At 41.7% G+C, this 27,744-nt stretch overlaps 1 protein-coding gene across 7 annotated transcripts in view; it reads right to left on the bottom strand.

The window, feature by feature from the left end:
- Nucleotides 1-27,744, bottom strand: part of PARD3 (par-3 family cell polarity regulator) — a 1,412,997-nt gene that overhangs the window by 652,356 nt on the left and 732,897 nt on the right. For all 7 annotated transcript variants that reach the window (XM_086941535.1, XM_086941533.1, XM_086941537.1 and 4 more), the window contains exons 8-10: nt 24,922-25,047; nt 18,065-18,453; nt 3,112-3,251 (exon numbers count right to left, since the gene is read on the bottom strand). In XM_086941535.1, the coding sequence (XP_086797661.1) occupies nt 3,112-3,251; nt 18,065-18,453; nt 24,922-25,047 (655 nt within the window). The remainder of the gene's footprint in view (nt 1-3,111; nt 3,252-18,064; nt 18,454-24,921; nt 25,048-27,744) is intronic.

The following is a 27,744-nucleotide window of genomic DNA, read 5'->3' as shown; positions in this document are numbered from 1 at the left end:
ATCTGTTTTGACAGTCTGCAAAAATTCGGAGAATCTATTCAAGGAGCATCTAACCGACTGATGATGGGCCGCACATTACACTCGTACCCTGTATGACTGAGGACTCTTGAGGGCCACTCATCCCTGCACAACTGAGAAGACTCTTGAACATTTTCCACTAAATTTCTCACGGCTAGGATGGCAGTGTAAACTACCTCAAAAGTTAGTAATTGGAGACTGACAGAACCGAGATCAAAATGAACAGCATAATTGAAGCCTCCTTTGATTATGATGAAGTCAGAATTAGACTCTGAGGTTGCAGAACAGGCGATAAAGGGATTCCATTTTGGGTTGACAAGAAAGACCTTGTGGCAGATTGCTCTAATTAATGGATTTTCACAAGTGAAAGTTTAAATTATTTAACTCTTTGTGTTTAGGGCTCCCTGCTTTATGGTACTAATTTATTTTACTTTTTCGTTTGTATTTATCCATATTTATTTTTGGGCCTTTTTATTGGTATTTATCCAGATTTATTTTATGTTTTGAGAATAAATGGAGTCATAAAATGGTATATTTCCACATTTATTTAACTAATAAACATGCACACAAACTGTGATGCCTGTTGCGTTTTAGCAAATGAAGCAGCTAAATGTAACAAAACACTGAACTGGGAAGTAAATATTAGCATTCAATAAAAATATATGCTAACATATGCCCGTATACAAGGGAATCTCATCCTGTTTTTAAATCTCCATGGTGTCCATCTGCCTAGCAGTTAGTCTGGAATTCATAAGGATAACAAAGAGAGTCACTTACAAGAAGCACAATTTTCAGTATTTTTTCACTTTAAAAAATAAAAACAGACAGGAAATTGATTTTTTTCTGTCTGTATTTATATGTAAAAATCAGCAAAAACGGAAAACTGGAAGCCTTAGTGATATTTCAGTTTAGTCAAAGACACTGCAGAAATATGTTTCATTTAAGTCAAAGACACCTGCTGCAGAAGCAGTGAAACTATTTTATCTAGCATATGAAGAAAAAATGTGCTCTTGTTCAACTGCAAATCTGCCGGAAAAAGGTTTCAAATGCAGCCACAAAATAGACGCCCCTGAATCCAAGAGACTTGGATGGTGAGCTATGAGGAAGAAAAGGGAGAATAAAAGATATTAGCCTGAGAAAGAGTCACGTACGAGAATGAATATTCGAGGTATGATTAATCATCATTATCGACTATAAATATGGAATGTACAATTCCATTGGCATGTTTCCATAAAAAAGCCATCTCTATCTGTGGATAATGTATGTGAACTACTTAAATGGGTGATCATAGAGAATTTACAGTCTGCCATTAATAACTCGCATGACGCCTAAAAGGCTTTTGCTTTTCCTGCACACTCTTGCGATGCAGGGAGAGAGTTATAGCCTGGACATTGATGTTCCAAGGAGAGCGAGCTAAGGACCATAGATCTCACGCCGCGCAAGAGCGATGGGCATTAGAGGCTGCACTATGACATAAGAAGATTGCAAGCGAGCAAACTGTTCCAAAACACAAAGGAAATTGTGACACAAGTGAAGATGTAAAAGAAACACTGCCCGAGATTTGAAAGTAGTTCCAGAAAACCAGAGGTCAGTCAAGAAAATATAAAGGCGCCGGTGCTTGGAGGCAGTTAATCAAAAAGTCCCATTTTCTTTGGAAACGCACAGACCTCAGGGTGACCTAATAAAACATTAGTACAATCAGGATAATGCTAATTTAATTCGCTTGACGTAGGAAAAAGGGGTCACGCATCAGGTGACGCAATTGAAATAAAAGTTTACTATAGTAAACAGAAAATGTTCGAGTTCCTGTAATGTGCTTTACTTCACACGAAGGCTATGTGTATGGGTGGTCTGAGACAGCAGAACAGGTGGGCAAGGGTGGAACTGGATGTACAGAACAATAAATAGAGCGCTTGGGAACGATTATGGAGAAAACTAAATTTCTGTGTCGCTCTCCTCCCTTCTAATGAGAATGTCGCATGACAATCATCTTCTGCCAGGCACAAGATCTGCGAACTGGGCTATACACAAAAATCTCAACTGAATGAACTTATCCCACTAGGCTATCCCCCCAGTAGCTGGCTTTACACTATAAATAAATGTAGAGGATTTAAGATAATTTATTAGGAAGTCTGACCTAGAGTGACAGTTTTTTGCTTTTTTTTTTAAATCGCACAAATGCAACATGACCCAACACTAAAGAAATGAGATAACATGTTTTAAACATTAGAGGGGGTGAATAGGGTCCTACGGGAGAGGCATAGGGTCCTACTGGGGAGGCACTGTAACAGTTATGATTGTGAAGCAGTTCAACACTATCATTATGTATATCTTGAATAAGCTTCCTTGTTTTCTGTTTTTACAGATTTTTACAGCTAGAAAAGCATTTATTTTCCTGTCTGTATTTATTTTTAAATGTGGATAAAAACGGAAATTGGGTTGTTTTTGAGTGACTCAGAATGCTGACAATCATGACTGCCAGGCCAATAGCTGTGTAGATTGACAGGCAAGGGGATTAAAAAAAATAGGGATTTTAGTAAAGACTCGAGCCTTCACAGCAGTAGACTTGCATCACCTTGATACTAAAATTTACATATTTCTTACAAGTGCATATTCTACCATCTGATTGTGTATATATCATTGAAACCTGTCAGGCGTTCAGGCATGAGTGCAAATGAACTAGTTAAATAAATGCAGAAATATACACATTTCAGCTTCATTTTTTCACAAAATCTAAAATAGATATGGATAAATACAAGTAAACTTAGCAAACAATAAATATGGATAAATACAGATGGAAATGACACATATAAATACCATAAAACCGGGAGCCCTAATCTTGAATGATGTTCAATACAACAAACAACCAACTCACTGCAGCGAAAATACCCTTCAGTGAATTTCATAGCAATTTATACTACAATGGTTCAGTTGATGAACAAATAGATACGAATCAATTCATCTAAACAATTCTGAAATCTATCTAGCTTTTAGATTTTCACTCTATAATAACTGAATTGACAATACTTTATCTAATAAGTATGTACGACAGGGTGACTGTAAAAATGACACATTTGCAACACATTTCGTTACCTCAAGCAGTCTGTCTCCCGCCTTAAGTCGGCCATCTTGAATAGCAGCCCCTCTCGGTAGGATGTTTTTCACATAAATTGGAGCTGAGCCACCAACCGGCACATCTCGCGAAGTGATGCTAAATCCCAGGCCTTCTGTGCCTGCATGAAGAATCGAAACATCATGCTTTTACAAATGCACACAAGTGAAATCACCATTTTTACCTAAATAATGTTGGAACCCCAAATAGCGAGTCTTCATAGGGAAGCGAGCATTGTAAAAGTGAAATACATATATATTGTATTCTACAAGTTTATTACATATATCAAAGCTATCCGTGACTTAGAATAAAAAATATGGTTACAAAAGGTTTACAAAAACCAGGTTTGTTTTTATCTTGTATATCATGTATAAATTAATTAATGGCTTGTAGTGGAAGGTAATTCCTTTATGTTGATTTCATTAGCAAATAGCATATTTTCACCAGATATAAAACTGTTGGCAACAGTATTGCAACTACTAAGATAGGTTCTAAATACTATTTGCAATTGCTAGTTACAGACTGTTTAGAATACAAAAATCAATTTCCTATTCAGAAATACAAATCCCCTTATTTTTAGGCACCACATTATTTTCTGCCATTTCAAAAGGGACCAGCAAACAGTAAGACATTTCATCAGCATCAACGGTGCACTTGCAGTACAATACATAGCTAACGCATCTGTAAGGATTTTAAGCTTTGAACTAGAGACATTAAAGGCAGTGATGCCCAACTCATAAATATAAATGCAGGACGAGTATGGAAATGCAAATATACAAATGGCAGCGAGTCCTGCAGTTAAAAGTAGCAATGTGTCAAGAAAACATTAATGCTGAACAATAGTTCAATAAGCAACAGAAATGGAAAACAACGTCATGTCGATAAGGACATTCTAACGAAAGATGTTGCAATAAGTCTCAAAACTTAGCCACATCAAGGACAGTTCTGAAATCCATATTGCGGATTTCTATTAGTGGTATACATCTGTGTATTCTTAACAGGTTTTTTTTATTTCGCTGGGTGCCCCCTTAGATGTGCATATGGAGTGTTAGAATAATATGTGCATTGTAAGGTCTTTATTTTGTAACTCCAGTCTCAAAACTGAACATTAGTACATCACCTCTAGCACAATGTATTCATACAGTTCTATATGGGCCCAATAGCCACCCAGTACCATGAGCAGAATCCTCAAAATCAAGCTCTCTGCTGAACTGCATCATAGCAGCAAGAAACAAAGCTTGTTTTTCCTTTTGGGACATAACGCTCAATCTTGAAGCCGGACCCTGCCTTGTGCATTTCATATTTATTTCGTTGTTTAAAATACAGCAGTTGGAAAAGCCTGTTCAAAATACTGGATGGTTTTGGAACATGACATTGTATATGCATAACTGAATAATGGGGATGTTTTTCACCTTGGGGTTCTGAGTGATATCATTAATAGCTTTAGTGTCTCCCTCGTCTGGGTTTTCTACGTACATTCTTGTTCCTGCATAGAGTCATAAAACATATGACTACCCACGACTCTACAACTAAATCATTGGATCTGGTGCATAATGCTTATCTGTATTCTTCTTGTACGTGGGGGGCGTTCCAGGTTTCCTTACCGTTTGTGGACATAAGCTGACCATGCACATTTATAGGACTCTTGTGGAGAGGCTGGGGATGCAACTGTCTGGTGGTACCATGAAAAGCAACACTTTCAGGTAGGAGCAGGAGCCAGACCGAAGACTTTTTGGCTTGAATGTCTAAAAGTTGCTCCCCAAACTGAGTACATAAGTATCCATGTTTTCCTTTTAATACTGTTTCCCCTCGCCTTTGTATCAAAGATCTTGGAAGATGGTCTAATGGATTCATCACCCCCAATGGAAAATCGGCTTGAGATACTTCACGTGTCAGCCATCCCTTCCCAAATACAAGCCTTTGGTGACCAAGGTATCAGTGCCAGTGGCAAATACCTCAAACCAATGGTGGGTCTCTAGCGATTCAAAATCCAATCCCAAGTGCTAACTGCAAAAGTGAAAAATACTAATGGAGTTCATTCCAGAGGAAGAGAGTGGATGCTTGAAAAGGTATCTGGAAGTGGCTCCCTGCACACCAACACCGCAGGTAGCAGACATGGCGTTGTGCTAGTCAACAGCTGAGAGCGGACAACACAGATTGCAGTCTGTACACATTCGAACATTCCAAATCTATGCCATTTTGCAAAAAGTGGGAGAAGAAGATAAGAAAAAAAGACAGTGCACTAAAAATTACAACTAATGGGTCTGTCCATTAATGCAGTCAAGGAGGAGAGATTGTCATATCCTCTACTCATTCGCCTGAAGGAAAAAAAGGGTGAACTAAATCAGTGGATATAAAGCGGACAGCTGGTTGAAAAAGGGACATAAATCATATCCTGGTTGCCCAGGTTCAAGAAGAGAAGAATGGGAGGCTCTAAGTTCTCAGCTCTGGCGCCGCAATTTTGGAACTCTCTACCTCGCCAAATGAGATCGACATCATCTTACCTGGAGTTCCGCAGCACTCTAAAAACCCATTTGTTTTCACAGGCCTTTAAAATCTAAATCCTCCCTTTCACTCCGGAATCATTCTTTCTCCTCAATCGCGCCATGAAACTGCCTGGTGTACGAGCGCTCAATAAATATTTTTAAATTAAAATTCAATTTAACACACCTTTAAACTCCGAATGTACTATTCCAGCCCCACCACAAGGTGGAATAAAGATCCCACAGGCTGGATATGTAAGGAAACTGAACCTAAGTGTAATGGGCAAAATAGAGTGAACTCTTCGGATGTTTTTGTTCAGGGATTAGTTCTTCTAGTAAATCTTTATCAATAGGTTAACAAATGCTATATAGAATTGAAGTGATTCCATTCAGTATAACTAGTCATTTTAAAAACGAGCTTTACTTTCGAAAACTTGAGTCAGAGAAAGGAAAAGAAGTAAAAACACTTGTGTCATTTAATTAGAAATAATCAGCATGGAAACCCTCAGGTAATTAAAAAAGCCAGTTTTCAATTTTTAGCCTTGGCATTAGCCAAGACTTTATCGTAGTAAGATTACAAATATATAACATATTTACTTTGAAGGGCTTTCAACTAGCCCTCTTCATCCACTGGTCTGTTGTGTTGTTCATATATTTTTCCTACCCACTACAGCATATAGCAGGGTCAATCCGCTTTAGCGACTGGATACATTTACTGCGAATGAGGACATTTTGCTCTAGCACAATGTCCACTTATATAGAAAATGTAGTCCCTTTCGGCACCAGGGACGCTGGTCCTATGTGTGTTTTTTGATGAAACAAAAATGGACATGAATGCTTGATGAAACAAAAATGCTTCATTGTAATAAAGTTTTGAGAAAAACATTAAACAAAAAAAGCATCACCGAAGCTGAAAGTTTGTCAGCCAAGCAAGAACTATTGGCTTTGCGAAAGGTTCTTAATAAATATGCCAAAAGATGTTTTGAGGAAAACAATTTAGTTGCAAGAGGGCCAGCCTTTCTCAACGTCATATTTTTTAATTCCTATCGACTAGAATTGAGGGGCTATCTGTCTTGACAGACAATACTTAGGTTTTGTAAATAAAAGATTACATAATTTTACTTCCAATCTCTGGATGGGAGTATGAGAAACTTAAGTTTGAACTTCATTTTTACCACGTGGCATGCATATAACGGAGAGCCAATCAATTTCTGCACCATGGCATACACAGGAATGAAGACAAACATCTCATTCAAATAGTGAACCATCTTTATTTGGAAGGATAACTGCATCGTGCATGATTATAGGGCTCAAATTGTATACAAACAAAGTGGAGGCTCTCAAAGTTTTTCTTAGCCACACGTCACTAGTGCTACTAGTCTTGAATCCTCTATTTTTACCACCCCTTAAGTTTTCTCTCATCTCACTCCCGTGGGTTCTTTTTAGGTCTTGCCTAGCTATCGTGTAAGCGATGCTATGCGAGATATTTAGTAAGGTGCTTCTAAAAGTGCTCCCAAAGGCTGCAGGCGGATCGGGTACAGTGAATGTCCACCGGGCGCACGCACCATTTGTCAGCCTGCGTGATCACTTTCGCGGCTGCTTTGATGTTCTCAGTGAGCCACGCAGCCACTGAGATCATCAAAGCGGCCGGGAAAAAGATCACACAAAAAAAACATCCAAGTTGCTCTCTTCGAACTGGGTTGAACATATCTCAAACTTTTTGTGCCAAACATTTTTGATCTGAAACTGGTAAGTGTTTTGTACCAGGCAAAATAATTTAAACTAAATCCAGGCCTCAATGTCTACCTCTGACTAAACATTCCTTCTTCCAGGACACATACCTTTTCCACAAACTCAGTCTCCATCCTTCATTGTTGTCCTCTTGTTCTGCAGCCCCTTTCCCACTCCACTGCTCGCTCTTATCTGTACCCACTCTTCATTCAAGACTCTCTTGCTCACCCTTCAGTACCCTGTTTCCATGCTTCTACCTTGCTTATCTGTACACGTTTAATATAAATCCCTCTTAGCTATGTTTATTGTGTACACCTCCATTTCTTACACACAACCTTTCTGTCAAGTACACGTAGAGGTGCCTTGTCCAATCATGTGACTGTTAATTCTAGCTCACATGCGTTATTTCTAGCTCACATGCATTATTTCTTTCCATACTCATCATCTGTAACCATAGTATGGATCCACCGGCTCATGTCCAAATGATTCATTGCTCCACCCCCACGCACATCTCTCATAACCCCAGGCCTCCCTCTTCCCTAGATACCTCGTCTGTGCCCTGCAGAGCGACTCTCCCTTGTTCTCTCTAAAGTTATGTTGTGCAGCCTGGTAGTCGAATAGGACCTTATTTCCAAATGTTCCCTTTTTAAAAATAAATAAATCGAGGCAGCAGACTTCTCGCTCACCCCCCCTAACAATCCCTTCACACCCAAGACTGACTGTAGCAGGCTCGAGTTCAGAGGTCCCTGCGGGCCACTGTCCTCTTCACATGAAGTACATTATGGCGTCTAAGTGGCATTTTGTCACAAGGGCCAGAGTCCTCTGCTCCCAACAACCCCCCGCCCCTCACACGGCTCTCAAGTACCATCTGCTTAATCATTCAGCTAAGTAGGCCGTAGACAAGGCCCCCTCGGGGGGCTCCCCGGCCCCCCTGATCAAGGACCAAGTGTCCGCTTTCTCACTTTATCCATGTACCAGGCAGATGTCAGAAATGAGACACTTCGAGGCCTGTCCCTGTGTAGTGATAATGTAATCTGTGTTGTTTAGAATGTACCTACATCGCATGCACAGAATGTACTTACATCGCATGCACAGAATGTATTGCTTTGATTGTTGGGAGCCTTCTGAAGTCTGGGGTTCGATGGGCATGGTCAGTTGCTTGTCGGACTCCGGGCTGATGAGGCGCTCCTCCTGTGGTTGAAAGCTTGGAATAAACTTTCCTATTTTATCAACGCTGAATTCCTTGGATTTATTAAGACTGTTCAGTCTTCTACATATTGGCGACGAGGATGGGATTTGTTTCAACCACCGACCCACGCAACGGAAAATAATTATTTCTTGTTGATTTATTGTAATTTCTACGGGCTCAGTGAGCGACACTTTTTAACGGTGTCTGCCTGGCTCTTTGCGGTATTGGGATTGCCACGGAAGGAAATTACATTTGCCGAGACTTGGATTTGATTTTTGGTTTGTTTGATCTTCTTTGGATCGGAGGATCGTGTGAAGAAACAAACTGTTATTTATCTCGGAAGTGTTTTGACTTTGAACTGAGATCCGGATTTGTGGTGAATTTAAAGAGGCACATTTACTTTTCAAGCTTGTTTGGTTATTTCCTACCTCGGTGAGCTATAATATCGTTGCCTCAACCACTGCTACCAGCTCGCACCTGCTTTTCGTAGGTAAACGTTTTCTGGATATTCCACCTTGGAACTTTGCTGCACAGTCTTGGAATCTTCTCTGCACTGTTCTTTGGGGATTGTTTGCTGAAAGGTCCCGCACTGCATTGTGGGAACGCACGACGTATGACGTGTGACGATACGTCCTTCGGTGGCCATTTTGGTGAGGTAGTGAAGTACGTCTTCATTCAAAGAGTTTTCGTGTGATTCTTTTTGCGGTGATTCACACGCCTTTCTCTCTCATAAATTACTTTCTTTGGAAGTTTTACAAACACTTGAAGAGTTGGGGATTTACGAAACACAGGAACATTTCTACACCTTTGGTACTGTTGGTGCGATCATTTTACCGGTGATTCACACACCTTTTTCTTTATTTTTAAGTTTGTAGATCTTTTGGAGTTCTTAAAGGAAATATTCTGTTATTTTGTGTGTTTACTGAATATTGTATTATTTAAGTTAATATTTCAGCGGTCAGGGAAGTCACTCAACCTCCTCCTTTTCTGGAGAAACCGGGAAAACCTTCTTTGTTATGGTCTGAGTGGTTTGGTTTGTTTGAAAACCATATTATAGCTATTGATGCTATCGACTATTCTCCTCCTAGGAAGTTTGCTTTGATATTTGGCAGTTTGGGTTTGGCTGCCCAACATATTTTTAACAGTTTAGTGCCTATTCCTCCTCCTTCAGGACAATCTGGGGATAGACAATGGAATGTATATGTGGAAGCAATTGCGAGACTTAAAAAGCAGTTTGAGGAGTCACCTAATATGTTGGAGAGACATAAGTTTTATAAAAGGAAACAAAAGGAAGATGAAAAAACTGATGAGTATATTTCTGCATTAAGAATTTTAGCAATTACTTGTGATTTCGGTACCCTGCTTGATAACTATATACGTGACCAATTTGTTTTTAATTGTGCTTCCCCTAAGGTTAAGGTTAAGGAGAGGATTCTCAGTTGTAAGAATCCGTCTTTGTCTGAAGTTGTAGTTCTAAGTCTTAGTATTGAGAGATCTATAATTTCTACAAAGGCAATGATGGTAGACTCCTCTCCTAAAGTGAATTTCGTATCTGAAGAAATGGGGGAGGAGGGTCTGTATGCTGTTGCTGGAAAAGAAAAATGGGTGAACAAGCCAAATCAAAACCAAACCAAACCAAACCCCTGTTTTAAATGGGGATCTAAATTTCACATTGGGAATTTTAAAGGTTGTCCAGCCATTAATAAACGCTGCACCATTTGTAAGAAGGTTGGCCATTTTCAAAAGGTCTGTAGGTTTCAAAAGAAACCAGTTAATGTAACTATGTTGACATGGAAGATTGTTGTGAGAATTTTGATTACCTTTTATTAATGGTGGAAGCTGATGAAAGTACAGTTTTTATTAAAGGTCCTTTATGCGATGCTTCTATTGATGACATTGATGTGCATATAATGGCGGATTCTGGGTCGCCTATCACGATCCTTCGGGATACTACCTTTTATGAGAAGTGGGGTAGAAACATGAAATTTACACTAACGGATGTGAACCCAAAAGCTTTCGGGGAGAAAGATATCGATATGTTGGGCTTTTTCATGGGAAATTTACAAGTTCTTGGAAGGTCAATTGGTACTAAGATCCACGTAGCAATAAAAGGGAAAGATATTGTGGGGTGGAAGGACCTGGCTAAGATGGGCTTGTATCTTGTTCCAGGTGATGAGAATCCTATTAAGGTGCGTGAGTTTCCTGTTTGTTTTGTTGAAGGTGCGAAAATAGATCGCTTGGATCTGGTAAATGAATTTAAGACTGTTTTCAGCAATAGAATTGGTTTGGTGAAAGGGGCTGAACACAAGATTAGATTAATTCCGGGGACAACTCCAGTTTTTCATAAGGTACGCCCAGTTCCTTTGAGTGTCAGGGCGGAGCTTAAAAAAATGCTTGAGGATTTATGTAAGGATAAAATTATCGAGCCCTCAGTCTTCTCAATGGGTCGCACCCATCGTCGTAGACCGAAAAAAGAATGATATCAGATTATGTGCGGATCTCAGGGGTCTTAAACAAAAATATAAAGGTGGACTGTCATCCCCTTCCAAAGACCCATGAATTGTTGGCGAATCTAGGTGGGGCCAAATGGTTTTCACTTTTGGATCTAAAGTCCGCTTACCATCAGGTTCCCTTGGCAAAGGAATCGCATGTACTGACTACCTTCGTTACTCCATTCGGCGCTTTTAAATTTTTGAGGCTTCCGTTTGGGTTAGCGTCGGCAGCCAGCGTCTTTCAAAGATTGATGGACTCTTTATTTAAAAATCTGGTGGGGGTCCAAGCGTATTTGGACGATATTTTAATCTTTGCTAAAACAATGGATGAACATAACATTTTATTGAGGAAAGTTTTGTCCATTCTAGGAGGAAGAGGAATGACTGTGAGGGAGGACAAGTGTGAGGTTGGAGTGTCAGAATTGGAGTACTTGGGCCATATGATTTCTGAGTCTGGTATCAAACCAAAATTTTCTGTGGTAAGAGCTCTTAAAGAAGCCACGCCTCCAGGGGATAAAGATTCTTTGCGCTCTTCTTTAGGGCTGGCAGAGTACTATGCAAGGTTTGTGGGAAATTATGCCCAAGTAGTGGAACCTCTTCGGTTGTTGCTTAAAAAAAGGACAGAAATTCATTTGGACTAAAGATTTAGATGAATCCTTTGTTAAGGTTAAGGAGTTGATTGTTTCGGCTCGGGCTCTACATGCGTTTAGAGATGACTGTACTTGTGTTATCTCGGTGGATGTGAGTATGAAAGGTTTGGGTGCAGTGTTAGGTCAGCAAGTAAATGGTAAGGAGCAAACTGTAGCTTTTGCCTCAAGATCTTTGAAAGAGTTTGAGAAGCACTATAGTAAAATCGAGAGAGAGGCATTGCCATGTGTGTGGGCTGCTAAGAAATTTAAAATGTACATCTGGGGTCGTAGATTTGTAATGTTATCGGACCATAAACCTCTTTCTTTTATTTTTTGCAAGGTGACTGGGTCCAATAGTCTGTCTCCGAGGTTGACCAGACTAGTGTCTAAACTTCAGGTGTTTAATTTTGAATTGAGACATATTGCCGGTGGTAAAAATTTCAGGGCAGATTGTTTGTCCAGGATGTTGATAGAGAAAGACGACGAAGATGATTTGGTGGAGGAGGATGTGGAATGTGTGTCCGTGGTGGATGCCATTGAGGAATGGAATTCTGCTATTTCAGAAGAGGACTGGAAGGAAGCTCGTTTGAAGGATGTCATTTTGTCTCAAGCGTTGGAGTTTTCTTCTAAGGTATGGCCTGATATGCGGAATTTATCGGGCGATTTGAAGAATTTTGCTCAAGTAGCTGAGGAACTTTCTGTGAAGGATGGCATTTTGTTAAGAGGTGATAAATGTGTTCCCCCAAGCGGATTGAGGAACGTGATTGTTAAGCTAGCTCACAAGGGTCACTTGGGGGTGACAAAACGTGCATGAGAATTAAGTCTCATTACTGATGGCCTGGCATTGATGCTCAGGTGAGGGCTTTAGTGAACAGCTGTGAGGAGTGCTTGTTGTCTGATAAACATTGGAAAATGCATGATTCTCCGTTACAACCTACTCAATTTCCTGGGGTTGCTTGGGAGAAAGTAGGTCTGGATTTTTCAGGTCCGTATAATGTGCTGCCTGAAGGGAAAAGATATCTTATTTTGGCCTTAGATTACTTTTGTAAGTGGATGTATTACAGATTCGTGGAGGCTCCGAATTCAGATAATACCATTTCTTTTTTGGAAAGGGCGTTTTTGCTGGAAGGGGCGCCTCAAGTTTTGGTAACGGATAATGGGACACATTTTGTGTCGGACAAAATGCGCAGGTTTTTGTATGTTCATGATATCAAACAGTTTAAAGTGCCGCTTTATTCCCCATCTTCCAATGGTTTGGTAGAACGTGGGAACAAGATTTTGAAAGAAGGTATCCAAACTGCGTTAGCTTCAGGGTTAGATGTGTTTAAGTTTCTTGAAAGGAAAATTTGGAATTATAACACCTCGCCACATTGCACAACTCAGGTGTCTCCCTTTGAATTGTTGAGGGGAAGGAAGTTACATTCTTCTTTATTTCCTTCTTGGCTTTGTAAGAAGGATTCTAATCTGAGTAAAGCGGGTCATGATGATCTTAGTGCTACAGGTAGGCAAAAGCAGACGGTGATGAAGGAAAATTTTGATAGAGTCAAAAATGTGAAGGATGTTCAAATGGCTGTGGGGGACTGGGTTATGATTAAAAAAACTCTTCAGGGTTGCTAAAGGGAATTCAATTTTTACGAGCCCTGTTCAGGTTGTTAAAGTTAGTAAAAATGCTGTTTTTTTGGGAGAGAGGGGTTGGTGGAATGTCAGGCAGTTGGTGAAATTGACTGTGGATCAAGCTGCTCTTATCTGTAAGAAGAAAGGTTTGTTAACTCAGGATGGGTGTGATTGGATGCATTGGTTACAACAGGATGTTGAGTTGGATCCTCTCACTCCGACAAATGGAGTTTCTTCTTCTTCCTTGTGCAGTGCTGAGAGGGCTGACATCCCTTCTTGCAGTCGTAGTGGCCGGATCAGGAAAGCTCCGACAAGATACAATGAGTTTATTTCTTATTGAATTTTTTGTTTTCTTTGTTTGTTTCTGTGAAAGGGGGAAGGTGATGTAGTGATAATGTAATCTGTGTTGTTTAGAATGTACTTACATCACATGCACAGAATGTACTTACATCGCATGCACAGAATGTATTGCTTTGATTGTTGGGAGCCTTCTGAAGTCTGGGGTTCGATGGGCATGGTTCAGTTGCTTGTCGGACTCCGGGCTGATGAGGCGCTCCCTCCTGTGGTTGAAACCTTGGAATAAACTTTCCTATTTTATCAACGCTGAATTCCTTGGATTTATTAAGACTATTCAGTCTTCTACACCCTGGAAGAGGAGCCCGGTCCAGGAGGGATCTCTGAGCTCCTGGGGGCAGAGCAGAGACCCTTTCAAGCGGGAGCCATTAGTTTATTCATTCATGCATTTATGTGCTCTAGCACCGCGTGCGGCTTGAAGCTACTCCAGAGAGCGTACACGGATAGCGTGGCTTGGCAGGAAACACCTCATGAACTTCTCCTAATGACCCCACGCAGAAATCTCAGCCTTGGTGGAAAGTTGTGTTATGTTATCTAAGCATTTGCATAGCGCTCAACTGCCACTGGTGTGGTTTTGTAGCACTAGAAATGTCCGGAGTGTATGTTTTCTTGTGAGAGTGTGCGGTTATATTCTGTGAGGGAGCCTCTGTGCGCTTGAATTGAATTGTGTGTCATTATTAGGCATGTTCCACTCACATCAGACGTGTATGCCGACGTGGAGCTGAAGCAATTGAAACAAACTAGTTATGATGTGTTAAATTGACTTTTCCTAGCTTAGACGTAACTAGGCCTCAATTGGCCTCAAAGTCATTTTGTTCAAAATGGATGCTGGATCATGATGCTCATTCTGTGTTTATATTAGATGTATGCCAGCACCACGCATTCCGCTGTAATGCATGCTGAAACAACGCAGCCTGTGCAACCTAATGCCATTACCACACACAACCACACACACAACCACACTGTCAGTGCACACTTTCAACAGACACCATCAGTCGTCAATGCACGCTTTCACCGGGCACAAACACCTCAGCTGTCAGTGCGCACTTCCACCTTGCACACACACCACCAGCCGTCAGTGCAAGCTTCCACCGTGCACACACCACCACACGTCAGTGCACACTTTCACCAGGCACACACACACCACCAGACTTCGGTGCATGCTTTCACCAGGCACACACACACCACCAGCAGTCAGTGCACGCTTTCACCAGGCACACACCACCAGCCGTCAGTGTACGCTTCCACAAGGCCCACACACGCCATCAATGCACAATTTTTACAGGCACACACACCACCATCCATCAGTGCACACATTAATTGTTAACGCAACCACAATGAACTATTGTAGCAATCGCAGTATGGCGCGCTTTACTTTTAAACATATTCATCTAAAGCGCAGCATGCCACCATTGCTACAAAAGTAAACACACATTTTTTAACCTAAAATTTATAGACTTTTGTTGCAATTGGTTTGCAATATTTAGCAATGCCAATAGCTCAAAATTAATGCGAGACCTATTGCATTGTAAATGATTGTGCTTCATTTCTTCCCGTTTATATTTTCCTACGTTTCTCTTCCTACAGCTTTCTCCTTTGTCCACTCCTCTCTCTTACTCTAGGTAAACGTCTTATGAAGATAAAATAAGTCCGGATTCTGAAAAATGACCGCTGCCGAACAACTCCTCACTTTACTACTTTGTCCTAAATGTAGTCTATTCTTGCAAAAGCCATGTTCATATGGTCTCTCTCCCTCTCATAACCCCTCCAGTTGGGAAGAATAGTCCACAGCGGCAGCTGTGTATCACGTTTCCTGATAACGATTTCCCGCCAGCAGTGCTTCAGAAATTGTGATCGTCGCTTCTATTATCTTAATTTTCGTGAAGGGCGCAGACGGCTGCGGTGCGCATCATAGCCCGATTAGCATATCAGCCCTAACCCTCCGAATGCGCGCGCTAAAGATCAGCCAGTGACCTTTCAGCAAAGATAAATAGATATCAATTTTCATTTAGAAAAGGCAACAAACAGTTGGCACTGACCGAAACGTACTACTGACCTTATCTTTTGGCTTTATTAAACAGCTAATTCCCATGAAAGATCAGGCTATTAGAAAAATGCCAAAAAAGGCAATAAAACATAATGAAAAATTCATAATTACGGAACCAAACAGGATGAGTCAATTCTGTCATTTTTTTCCAGGCGAAAAGGGAACGCGTCAAATAACAGACGTGATGCGAGATAAGTGCAGTCTCTTCACAGGGCGACCATTTTGAATCCTGCATCATTATTATGCAGAACGTGCCACGCAGGCTGCATCTGAACTTAATTTGAAGTGTAAATCTTCTATGCTTTAATGCACCCCCATAAGGAGTTCTTAATCTAATGACGGTAATTGGCAAAATTACTGCTTTCCGTTGGCTGCAATGAAAGCTTATTTGTTGGGTTTCCATAAAGAGACAATTATTAGAGCATCCTTCATTAGGAACGACCAAAGACAATCAAAGTCGCTATCATACTCACATTAGTGCTTGAAGCAATAGTAAAGTGGGTCGCTCTATTTATTGTTCCTAAGGCAGGTTCTTCGAAATAAAAAAAAGTTAAAAACTCAAGCTGAGGAAGTACTTTAGAAAGCGCCTGACACACAAAACTTGGTTGGAAAACAATTGCAAAAATTAAACATTTTGGAAAGAGGATCTCTTTCTCCAAAGTAGCAATTGTTTTAGTTAAAAAGAATCACAAAGAAAGGGGATGCTTGATCGTGTAGTAAAGGTGATGAAAGCACACAAAAAGAGGTAGAAGATGTACCCACTGTGGAAGTCTTACAGGAAATAGTAAAGGGAGAGGTGCTAACTTCACTTTCAAAATATCAAAACAAGAAAAAATAAATATGTAGTTTTGAAGCAAGAAAATTATTCCACGTGTCGGAGTAGTTCCATCAGAATATTAAATATTCATACTTTTATTTCCCAGAAAAACAAAGCTGAGGAAAGAATCTGGCATAGGTTTTGATCAACCAATAGTGGTGGTTTAGCTCAGCCACATCCAGTAATAATTTACTGGGTCAGTAATGACAGAATTAATTAGTTCATGTGCTTTTTTGTCAGCTTTCAAGGACTGAACTGCTTCAGGACTCCCATCACATTAGACCTCAATGAAATGTCTGAAGGATGTTCCTTAAAGAAAGTGGGACTTGACCTTCAAAGCAGAAATGGAGCGAACACTGAGCTCTGCAGATCAAGTCTTCATTCAGGGGAATGAAGACCTGCATTAATGGAATATATTGGTTCATGGTCCAGGCATCAACATTTGAAAAAAATAGTTATTGAACTTCTAGTGAGTGTAGCTCTTCAAAAAGATGATGTGTGTTCACCCCCCCCCCCCCTCTATGAATACCTACGTTCACACTTCAAGACACTGGAGGCCCTCTGTAGCCTAACAGATGAGGTCAATAGATATTCCTTAAGTAGCATGACCCCATCAATAAACAGATGAAGCAGGCATTTCTTCCACAAGGGCAAGAAGCCTTACAGAACCATTGCTGAACAGCAAGACATCTCCAACAAGGGATGACAGGTGTCAGAGAATTAAAACGTATCAAATCAATTCAGAACTTAACCAATAAGTATGGAACTCCTTTGCCAGCATTACCATTAGTGGCAGCCATTTCTGCTGTATTTCAAAGGTGGCAGGAAAATTTGTGAAAACCACTGTTAACAAACATAGTTAGCTCCATTCACTCCTACATCTGTCATTTGGATGGTAAAGGTTTCAAGACTATTTTCTACTTCGCAATATTACTAACATATTCCAAATGCAGGGCTAAATCAGCAGCAATACAATAATTAACGTGTTTCACTGGTTGGCTTCAGTCAACTATTTCACAAACTGTTATCATTGATACCAACCCCAAATCTCCCAAACTGTTCAAAGCAATAAAGTTGCAGGCTAAGAATAGTAGCTACTCAAATTAGCACCAGCCATCAACCTAAAAGAACTGCATGCCAAGCGTTTTTTTAACAGTTTTCACATCATAGAACATGCCTGTCTATAGCAGGCATTTTCACTGATCCCAATACCTTTACGATTCATGGATGGTTTGTTGAGAAACATCACAGAAACAATAAAACAAAGAAAAGGAGAATATGACAAAAAATGCCTAGTTTGGGGGCATTTCAATTGAATAGGACAATTTTCCTTTGGGTTGTTTCCAGTGGCGTAACAAAGGTACCCACAGTGCGGGGGGTGACTTCCAGGCGGCCCCCTCAGCACTTTACCCTGGCCTGAGAGGTCCTGAGTGAGTCCAGAGGGGGACACGCCATGTAGTTTGTGGGGGCCCTCAACTTTGGATACATTGGTTGTTTAATTCAACACTCTTGTGTCACTCATTGGTAATGCATGTCCACAGACTTTAACACCATGGTTTTGTTTAAGAAATCACTTACCTTTCTTCAGCTGAATGTTGAGCTTCTTCCCTATCTTTTTGGTGTTAAAACCACTGTTTGGGGAGGGACTAAGGCCTTTTTGTGGGGATGCAGAGATACCGGATGGTGGTTTCCCAGCGGAGTTAACACTGTGAGGTAGTTGGGAGAAAGAGTCTATTTGCTCTGTGTGGTTAGTCGGCGGTCTGGATGTCCGCTGTGGTGTGTGATCCGGCCCCGCATTGTTCATGCTCTTGCTATCCATGTAGTGCGTGTCCGGGCTGAAGCGGCTGGAGTGGTAATTGATCTTCTCACTTTGGGAGATTTGTTCGTAAGGCTCCTTGTTTGCTGCAGGGACCACATGGAACCACATGATGGGTGCACGCATGGCTTGGCGGAACATATGTTGGGCTCTGCATTAATGAACGAAAAGAAAATGAGAAAATTAACAGTGCCGGGCTAGAAGACATTATGAACATAATTACTGTGACTAATCAGACAACAAAGGCAGACTTAAAAAAAACTGCTTTAATTGAAATTGGGAAAACACACTAATAAGCTCTTTGATCATCAACCATGCTTTTTTCTTACATCAGCTGGAAACTTAGAGATGCACAACATAGAGGTAAAATACTAGGTAAACCCCATTTGTCCATTCCATGATCACATAAGACGCCTTTTGGGAGTATGGCAATCACACCTGCATGACAATCGGATTTGGAGTGCCTGTTTTGTAACAAACAACAAAATGTATGTACAATATTCATCGACAATGACTGTCCTTGATGAAACAGCTCATTGATTTCTTGCAGCCACAGAAATCCACAAGACTTGCCGCTGTAAATGGCGTGCTGAAGAGAGGAGACAGTAATAACCAGTAACATCGCACACTGAAATGATCGCTGTGGCAGGCGTCCGGTTTTGCTATCACCGGGACATGCACACACACTAACTAAAGATCGGTGTGGGATCATGCAAAGACAGAAATGTCTGAACAACGCAAGAACAAATAAAACGGAGTTACTTCTAGAAAGCCTAGGCTACGGTAAGAACATTCTGCACAATGTAGTCAGTGGCCTAGAAGCTGAGACAAAGTGATCTTAAGTCCACTGATACCAGAGTAGATTCAGTTGTCAAAGCTCCCAATGGACAACATGAAATTATTCAACTTGGTTGTCATCATGTGTTCCAGAGGGCTTCCTGTTACAAGCACTGTAACCTTTAAAAGCCTTTAAAATGTATTTCATTGGGGTAGTAAATCAGTCTCTTCCAACCGCAACAGGTGTGACTTGTGCCCCAATCTATATTTAAATTATAAGATTCCAAAGAGGTGCTTTTTGTAAGGCGCGCCTGTGCTCCTGAAGTCAACAGACCTCAGCGAGCGAGGGCAGCTCGGAGTAAGATACGGATATGGGTGAAATGCTTTATACAGATCTGAATGAGATCTTACATTGCATTGCTGTCGAATGTAAAAACACCACTGGAATAATCTTCTTAAAATGCCTCCCTTTTGAGAACTTTGCTTTTATGTGACCGACAGCAGGAAAAACTAATCTTGGACTACAATGGGGGCTCACAATTTTGAAAAGAAGGTATTATTTGAGGATAGCATTGGGGAAAAAAAGGAAGAAAAAAAAGGTCCCATCTTGCAAAAGTTCAGCTCGCTCTAGATGGCACGAATCTGTGATAAAAGAGAAATTTTTCTACAGAAATGTACGACTGCCATTTTCAGCTGGTATGTTCAAAATAGGGTTTTAAGAGAAAGCAGCTCCAAGCCAGTCTCAACAACATGCAGTTGTTAGGTGGTGGAATTTTAATATCATTTCAGTGATAAATGCTTCATGACCACTTAATAGCAAGAGAGAGAACAACAAAGACAAGGAGGTGAACTTCGCGAACCTTACTTCCTTTCCAGAATGACAAACAACCAAATGGGATTGGGTGCCTGCCTTGGTACTTTTTACATTGAAATATCCTGCTAGCTATAGTTTTGAAAATGTCCTTCATACAGAACCAACCTTGGCAAGTGTGGAAGTGTGAGTACATGAAACCCTTCCCCTTGAGAAACAAACAAAAAAAAGCAACTTCCAGTAGTGGCATAACGTAAAATGATGCCTGTCCCCTTATGTACCGAAGACTGCGCCCCCTTCCGCACTGCAGGGTGGTCCGTTATGCCCTTGATCATCAAGCAGTGGCTAGTATCATCTTATTCCAATAGTAGATGTCACTTGCAGTCTATTATTGAGTCAACACTGGCTAACCACTTCCCACTCCTGCTCAATGGAAGGACCAGCAGGAGGACCCAATGAGTTAAATGCTCGCCACAGAGGTCATATCATGACATGGCCGACCCAAATCAGTAAATTGTGTGTCGTTAAAATCGTTAATAGTGAATAATAAATCACGTGTTTGGAAACAAACGTAAGTTTCAAACAAGTTATTAGCAAGACAGATTTATAGTGGTCCGGAATTTCATGTATCGGTTTCAATAACCTAAGAACAGACTGACAGTTGTTTACTAGTACTCTCCTCCTGAGTCTACCAAATTTCGACCGAAAAATCTTAAGAAAAATGTTCTTTACCTAGGCATTTCAAGAATGTTCAGGGAGTCTGGTTAATCATCTTGTTTGAGCTAAGGGAATTCCATACATCTGGAAGGGTTGGCAGCCTTGACTAGAAGATCAACATGAACTGAAAGCCGACTGTCTTCGAGAAGTAGTCACTGTGCTATTATGGCTGGTGGCAATGGTAGAGCACATCACTAAAAGGCTACTGATAACTCTTAATGACAACCACAGTGGAACAGGCTGGTCTGGAAACTTGTCCAAAACCTGTAGTGACATTCTTCCTCCACAAGACTGTTCAGAGGTCATTCAGCAGTGCATCATCTAGGACCAACAACACCTAAGCAGGTGTAAACTTATTCACTTTGCGTGGTCTGATAATGGAGGCAGAGCACAACTAGAGATTCTGAGTGGCCCAGTCGAGGAAGCTGACTCGGTACATACTATACCAAAGTGAGGTATAGTGTGTCAGTGGATCCCCAAAGGTAAGCAGAAGTTAAAGTAGACAGTACCTTACTCTCTAGTTGTGGTAGTGTGGGCCAGCAGTAAGGCTTTATTAGAGGGTAGTGTTAAGTACTTATGGTTCACGGTCTGGCAAAAAATTACGCTACACACCCAAAGACTGAGCTCTGACCAATTTGTTTTGTACAAAAATATTATTAAGTTATTTTAATTCTAGAACCAAGCCGCACCTGGCACAGATAAGTGAAATAAATGCTTTGCAAAATCTTATGCAGTGTTTTACAACTGAATGCAAGTTCAAATGCAATTGATTGAAATACAGGTAAGTTAAAATGTCTTAATTACTTTTCAGATTATTTTCAGATTACTTTTTCTACTCAGTGTGATATGGCTAGATATCACACTGGGACATTTCCTAGAGAAAGGGTAAGTAAAATCAGTTTTGCACAGTTGCAGTTTTCCAGGTTTTCATACAAATCAACTCCACAACAGTCAATGTACTCCTATGGAGAGAAATTAAGTTATTGGTTAATAGGTAAGTACTTGGTCTTTGGGGTTGAGTTTCTGGAGTTAGAACAAGAGTAGCCCCAGGGTCAAGGATGTACTCTCAAAGTACCCTCAGCTGCACTAGGGCAGCTGGGTGCAGAGTGCTGAGGCCCAATGTTATCCAATGGGGGATAGGGGGCCTCCGGCTGGTGGCTGCTCAAGATCAGGCCACATGGTTGTGGGAGCAAAGCTCCTGGTGTTAGGCTCAGTGCAAAGGGGGATCCGAGTTGGCATCCAAAGTACACTGGTGAAGGGGCACCTGGGTGCAGGTTGCTGTTTTGGTGTCAGGTGCCCTGTTGATTTCAACGGGGTTACTCTGGTTTTGACAAAGACTGCAGGCTCGGGGACTAAGATCTTCTGGAGGTGACCACCGACCGGATAGTTAAGTTGGGATGCTGCGACACAATCAGTTGGGCCACCCAAGGCCGTCGGCGTGGAATACAGGGTTGTCTTTAGGCATCTGGTTTTCTTACCAGCTCCTGTCGTGATTGGGTGATCCTCCAGGAAGAGATTGCAGGCGGCGTGGAGAGGGTCAAGGCAGGTCATAGACTACCAGATCTTGGGTCAGGTTCACCGGGCGGACTTCCTCATGGTGTTGGGCCACTCGAACTCGGGCCATGGGTGTCGGGTGCAGAGTGGTGCCGCCTTGCGGATTTGGCCGGAGCCAGAGTCTGTGGGTGAACAAATCCAGTGTTCATGGGAGACAAAGTCTTTTCTGTGGAAGGCAAGGCAGGTCCTCAGGGTTCTTGAGGTTGCTGGCTACAGGACACACCAGGATTTCTCTTCTGCAGGTTCGAAGTGGATTCAGGCAGTAGGACTGGGGCCAAGTCAGTGGGTGTCCTCCTCTTTTTAGCTTTAGTATGGCTCTTCGGTCCTTCTTTTCTTCTTAGTCGGTTCTTGTTTGAGGAGGCAAGGTTCAGGGGTGTCCCCAAATACTAGATTTAGGGGTGTTACAGGTAAGTGAAGGTTGGGATCAAAGGGTCCCCTTCCTTGAGGTGGGTACAACCCCTATTATGCCAACCTCGAGTGGGAGGGGGGCATATGCCTTACTCTGGTTGGCTGGGTCCCCCATCTGCAAGATGGCAGACAGAGTTGTGCTTCACCTCGCCTACCCCTCCTGAGGGGTGGGGGAGGCCAAGGTGGGCACTTCCTCACTTGGTTTTCCCGCCGATTTTCCCACTCAAAGTGGGGGTAAAAACCGGTGGGTGCCAGTTGCTGGAAGCACCAAAGGCCTGGGGAAGCTCACAATGGCGGCAAGCCTTTGAAGTTTCCCCTTTGTGGACCCTGTCCATCCTGGGGGAGGAGGCTTGGCACCTCGTCCCAGGATGTGCATTGTTTCAGACCCCGGAGAGCAGCAGGCTCTCAACTCAGGGATCCAGAAACATGCCTGGTGGTGGCAGCTGGTGAGCAGTCACTCAGCCTGACCACTAGCGGTAGGTCGTTTTTCAGGGGGTATCTCTAATATGCCCTCTGTGTGCATTGTTTATTAAATCCCACACTGGCATCAGTGTGGGTTTAACGTGCTGAGAAGTTTGATACCAAACTTCCCACTTTTCAGTAAAGCCATTATGGTACTGTGGAGTTCGTAATGACAAACTCCCAGCACCATATACTCTTAATGGCATTACTGCGCAATGTCTAAGAATTGACAGACACATTAGGGGTACAGGGCTCATGCACCTGTACCCTCACCACTGGTACAGTGCACCCAGCTAGAGGGGTGGCTTATCTATGCCAGGGAAGTGGGTTGTAGGTGTGTGCCATGTCGACTCTTAACTTTGTTCTGCACCAAAGCATGCAGCCTGCAAAAAGAGCGTGTGTGTAAAGGTACAGGTTCTCTAAGGGAGGCACAATAAGTGCTGCAGTCCTTGTAGGCCTTGCCTGGCCACAGTGCCCTTGGTACCATTTACAAGGGCTGACCTTTGGCCAGAGAGTGCCAATTGGGTTTTGTTTTCAATGCAGTTTTATGAAAGAACAGACCCTGGGTACCTGTTTGGCAGGAGCCCTGGGCACTCAGTCAAAGTACATCAGCAGTTTAGCAAAAAGTGGGGGCAACCATGCAAAAAGGGCACTTTCTTACACCTGATGTCTACTGACGGCTTAACAACATTAACCAGTGGTAGAGACGTACATCCTACAAAGATCTGTTCAGACTGTTCACTATGTACAACTAACTACATCAGCCCAAATCATGCCATATATCAATTCTGGATCACAGCAACACTTGGAGAATTTGAACTGTTTTAATCGGAAACTGTGTGAAAAATCTTCAATTTTTTATTTTTAAATAGAATGATATTTGGACTCTTCTGGGAAACTAAATACAGCTCAGAATTAAACCACATGGTCACACATTTAACAATGTAATTTAACCTGCTCATTATCTGCGACATCTTACACTGCAGTTCAGATATGTGGGTCCCCTTTATAAGACGATTATGCGATTTCTTTGCTACCCCATTGTAACACAACCCACTTCAACACTCAGCACAGATGCTTTGAGCACCACTGTAAATGCCTGAATTACGGTGTAAAATAAAAATTATTTTTCATTAAAAAGCTTTATTTCAGAGGTCACCAGCCAACATAAAAAAATCTAATGCATGCAAGTTTTTTTAAAAAAGATAATCATAGGTTGATAAATCAGTTAAAGAAACAATTACCAGTTTCATAATCCAACACCAATAAAGGTAGCATCCATTTTTTACAACTGTTTCGCTACCAGATTGGTGGAAGGCCAACTCAAAAAGGTAAAGGAAACCCTAAAAAAAACTGCACACCCACTCTGAGTGTTTATTTGCTTTATGTAAAAATAGAGAGCGCATTTATGATAGAAGTTGAATACAAACCTGAATTGTCAATATATAAAGGGGCATGGCAAAGCACCCTCTCTTACAGATGGCTTGGAAAATCCTAACAATAGCGTGTAGGGTCAAAACCTCCCACAACTTACACCACTAAACCGGTTGCAGCTTTGCTCCTATTTTTGCGGTGTGGACATTTGCCCATAAGATCTTGGCGCCTCCTCTCAGTGTGCAGACTGCCTCGGTGTGGAGATAGAGTGAGGAACAGACATTACCACATGACAAAGATCACTAAAGATGTATGAGGGTACGCATAAAGTGTACTATATATCACAATGAACACTGAAGCGTTGTAGGCCATGGTCCTAGGCCGCTTACAGCTCTGAACCTTGATAATGAGGTACATTTACTCAAGCTGCGGGGCTTGTCCTTGCATCACTGAACATGCATTGTGGTAGTTGATGATAGAAAAAGGAAACATATCCTGCATATCAGAGGCACTTACTGCTCAAATCTCCTGTTCCGGAGGTCTCCGTCATTAATCCTGACAATACAGTCGTTCTCGTGAAAAAGATTCTCCCGTTCAGCTTTGCCACCTTTCTCGAGTCGCTTCACTAATAACCCCAGGGTTCTGGAACATTAAGATTACAAATCGTTACATGTGTAATATTTCTTTAGTACATTTTCTCGCGCTGTTATACATTTTATTAATAGCGCTGAGATTTAAGTGCTACTTAACTTCAGGATCTAAGAAAAGTTGTTTTAAGAATATGCAATAAAACGAGTGCCCATCAAAAAATGAGAAATTGTAACAAAAACCTTTATTCCACCTTTAACAGATTTTGAGGCCTTTGATGGGGCAGCGGATTATAAAGTGAATATCAGCTTATGTTGGTCTCAGGGCGACTCGTTCAGTTTGAGGGGGAAACGACACAGCCCAGAGGTGGAGGGAGGAAGAAGATGGCACATGGAGAAGATGATCTACCAATGTAGAGATTGGCAGTGAAAGATCAGCAAAGTGGGCTGCACGCATGCACACTTACACACTCACTGCATAGGCGAGTGCAGCAGCACCATCAATTTCGCCTCAAACTCACATGGTGTATGTGTGTGTCTGTCAGAAGATGTCGATGTGTGTATCTAGGTGTGTGTGTGTGTGTCAGAAGATGTTGATGTGTGTACCTAGGTGTGTGTCAAAAGATGTAGAGGTGTGTGTGTGTACACATACACAATGGTGACTGTCGGGAGTCCTACAAATTCTTCCAAATGGACTGGATTAATGGTGAATTTAGCATATTGTAGCCCTGACATACAACCAGCCATTTAGCTATCGCTAGCGTAATATTGGTTCATCCTTGACATATAGTGGACATTCCTAGCAATGGTCTGACAATCCCTGGCCTGATAGTATTTCATCCTTAGGGGTACTTAACATTTGACAACATTTTGGCTATATCATCACAATGGCTCATCACTGAAATATGTGCATTCTTGGCAACATTCTGGCCATCATCTACATAATGGCGGCCCTGGTCTAATGGTGTCTGCCTTTATTTATTTATTTAAGCAATTTGTAGAGCGCACAAATACCCGTGGGTGTCTCGGCGCTAAGGACGTAGAGGTGGTAGTAAGGCGGAGTGCAGATTATTGGGTGAATAGCCAGGTCTCTAGTAGCTTCCTAAAAGAGAGCAACATTGGACATGCTTTGACTTGTGGGGGAAGAGAGTTCCATAGTCTTGCTGTGGCTACATGTAATCTTTTGTCTTCCCATGAGGCCTTGTATGTATGGGGGACCGTGACGAGATTGGCAGAAGAAGATCGTAGATTTCTGCGAGGAATGTGAGTGGACAGGGCTTTCCTTAGATAGATGGAACCTGTGTTATGGATCGCTTTATAGGCTATGCAAAGGGCCTTGAATTTAATTTAATTGAATTTAATGCAATTGGTGATTGTGAGCCAGTGCTACTTCCGGACTATTGCAGAAATGGGTTTGTGTTTGGGGGTGCCCGAGATGATCCTGGCAGCAGCGTTTTGTATCAGCAGCAGTTTATTGATGACCTTTTTCTGCGCATTCAGGAGTAAGCCGTTACAGTAGTCTACTTTAGACATAACCAGGGGGCTTATCAAAGTTTTTCCTGTGTTGGCGGGAAGGAATGGTAGAAGTTTTTTGATCATTGTTAGTGTGTAGAAAGCAGAGGAAGTGATGGCATTTGCGTGGGCTGCAAAGGAGAGTTTGTCATGGAAGATGATGCCATGGTTTCTTACTTTCTGTACTGGAGGTGGGGGGGTGGCCAGAGCAGTAGGCCACCAGGTAGGGGACCATGTAGGATTTAGGTTACCCAAGATCATGGCCTTCGTTTTTTCTGAATTTTATTTTAAACAGTTTTTGGCCACCATGAACTGATGGCGATCATGCCTGCTTGAAAACTGCCCGCTATTTCTTCTCTGTTGATAGCTAACACCAGTTGTGTGTCATCGGCATAGGTGGTTAGCCCCATCCCATTTGCTTCACCTAGGCACGTTTGTCATATGCCTGGGATCATGGTGCCTATCCTTGACATAGTGAGGTCATTCTGGGGTAGGAATAACTATGGCTATGCTGGGTATATTGGTTACTTCCAAGATATGTTGTGGTTAAACAACATATTCGAGATTATGTCTATGCATAACTGTGTCTGTCCACATGTCCCAACCGTGGGCCTGGACAAAAGGTGTGTTGTGTTGTGCTCAATCTTGGCAATCTTAACAAAAAACTCGCTATCACTGATCACTGGTATAACAATGCCCGGACCCATTCTCTGCAAAACTATGCCTATCTTTGGTATAATTAGGCACATTGTCATCAAATTGTACCAATCTTGACAAACATCTGGCAATGATTACAATAACATAGGGGACTTTGCATCCTTGGGGTCTAGTAGGTGAATACTTGGTCTTTCAAAAAAATTAACAAAAACCTAGGAGTAAAAGTATTACGTAGGACAGTGTATGTCTCTCCTGCTCCCAACCTATATGATTTCTAAAAATGGCATTTTGTAGTGCTCCTTGAAAGGGAGGGTTATTTCCCTAATTTTCAATTCACCACTGAGTAGTTATTATAAATGCCTCCATTATCTCAAGGTTGGTATTTTGTAGGCACGAGTACCACACATTTGAGGCTACCAAATACCAGCAATCTTTTTTTATTTACCGATTCGGCTCGGTGAATTAAAAAAAAAAAAAGTGCAGTGAAAGTGTTTTTTCCCCCCAAGTGTGACAGAAACAACATGAAGGAGGCAGGTAAGGGATAGCTATGTGGGGGAACTAAAGCAACACAGAGGGAGGGACT

The sequence above is a fragment of the Lissotriton vulgaris genome, chromosome 10, assembly GCF_964263255.1.
Source record: "Lissotriton vulgaris chromosome 10, aLisVul1.2, whole genome shotgun sequence".
In the NCBI taxonomy this organism is placed as follows: Eukaryota; Metazoa; Chordata; class Amphibia; order Caudata; family Salamandridae; genus Lissotriton; species Lissotriton vulgaris.
This window is presented reverse-complemented; position numbering and strand designations above follow the sequence as displayed.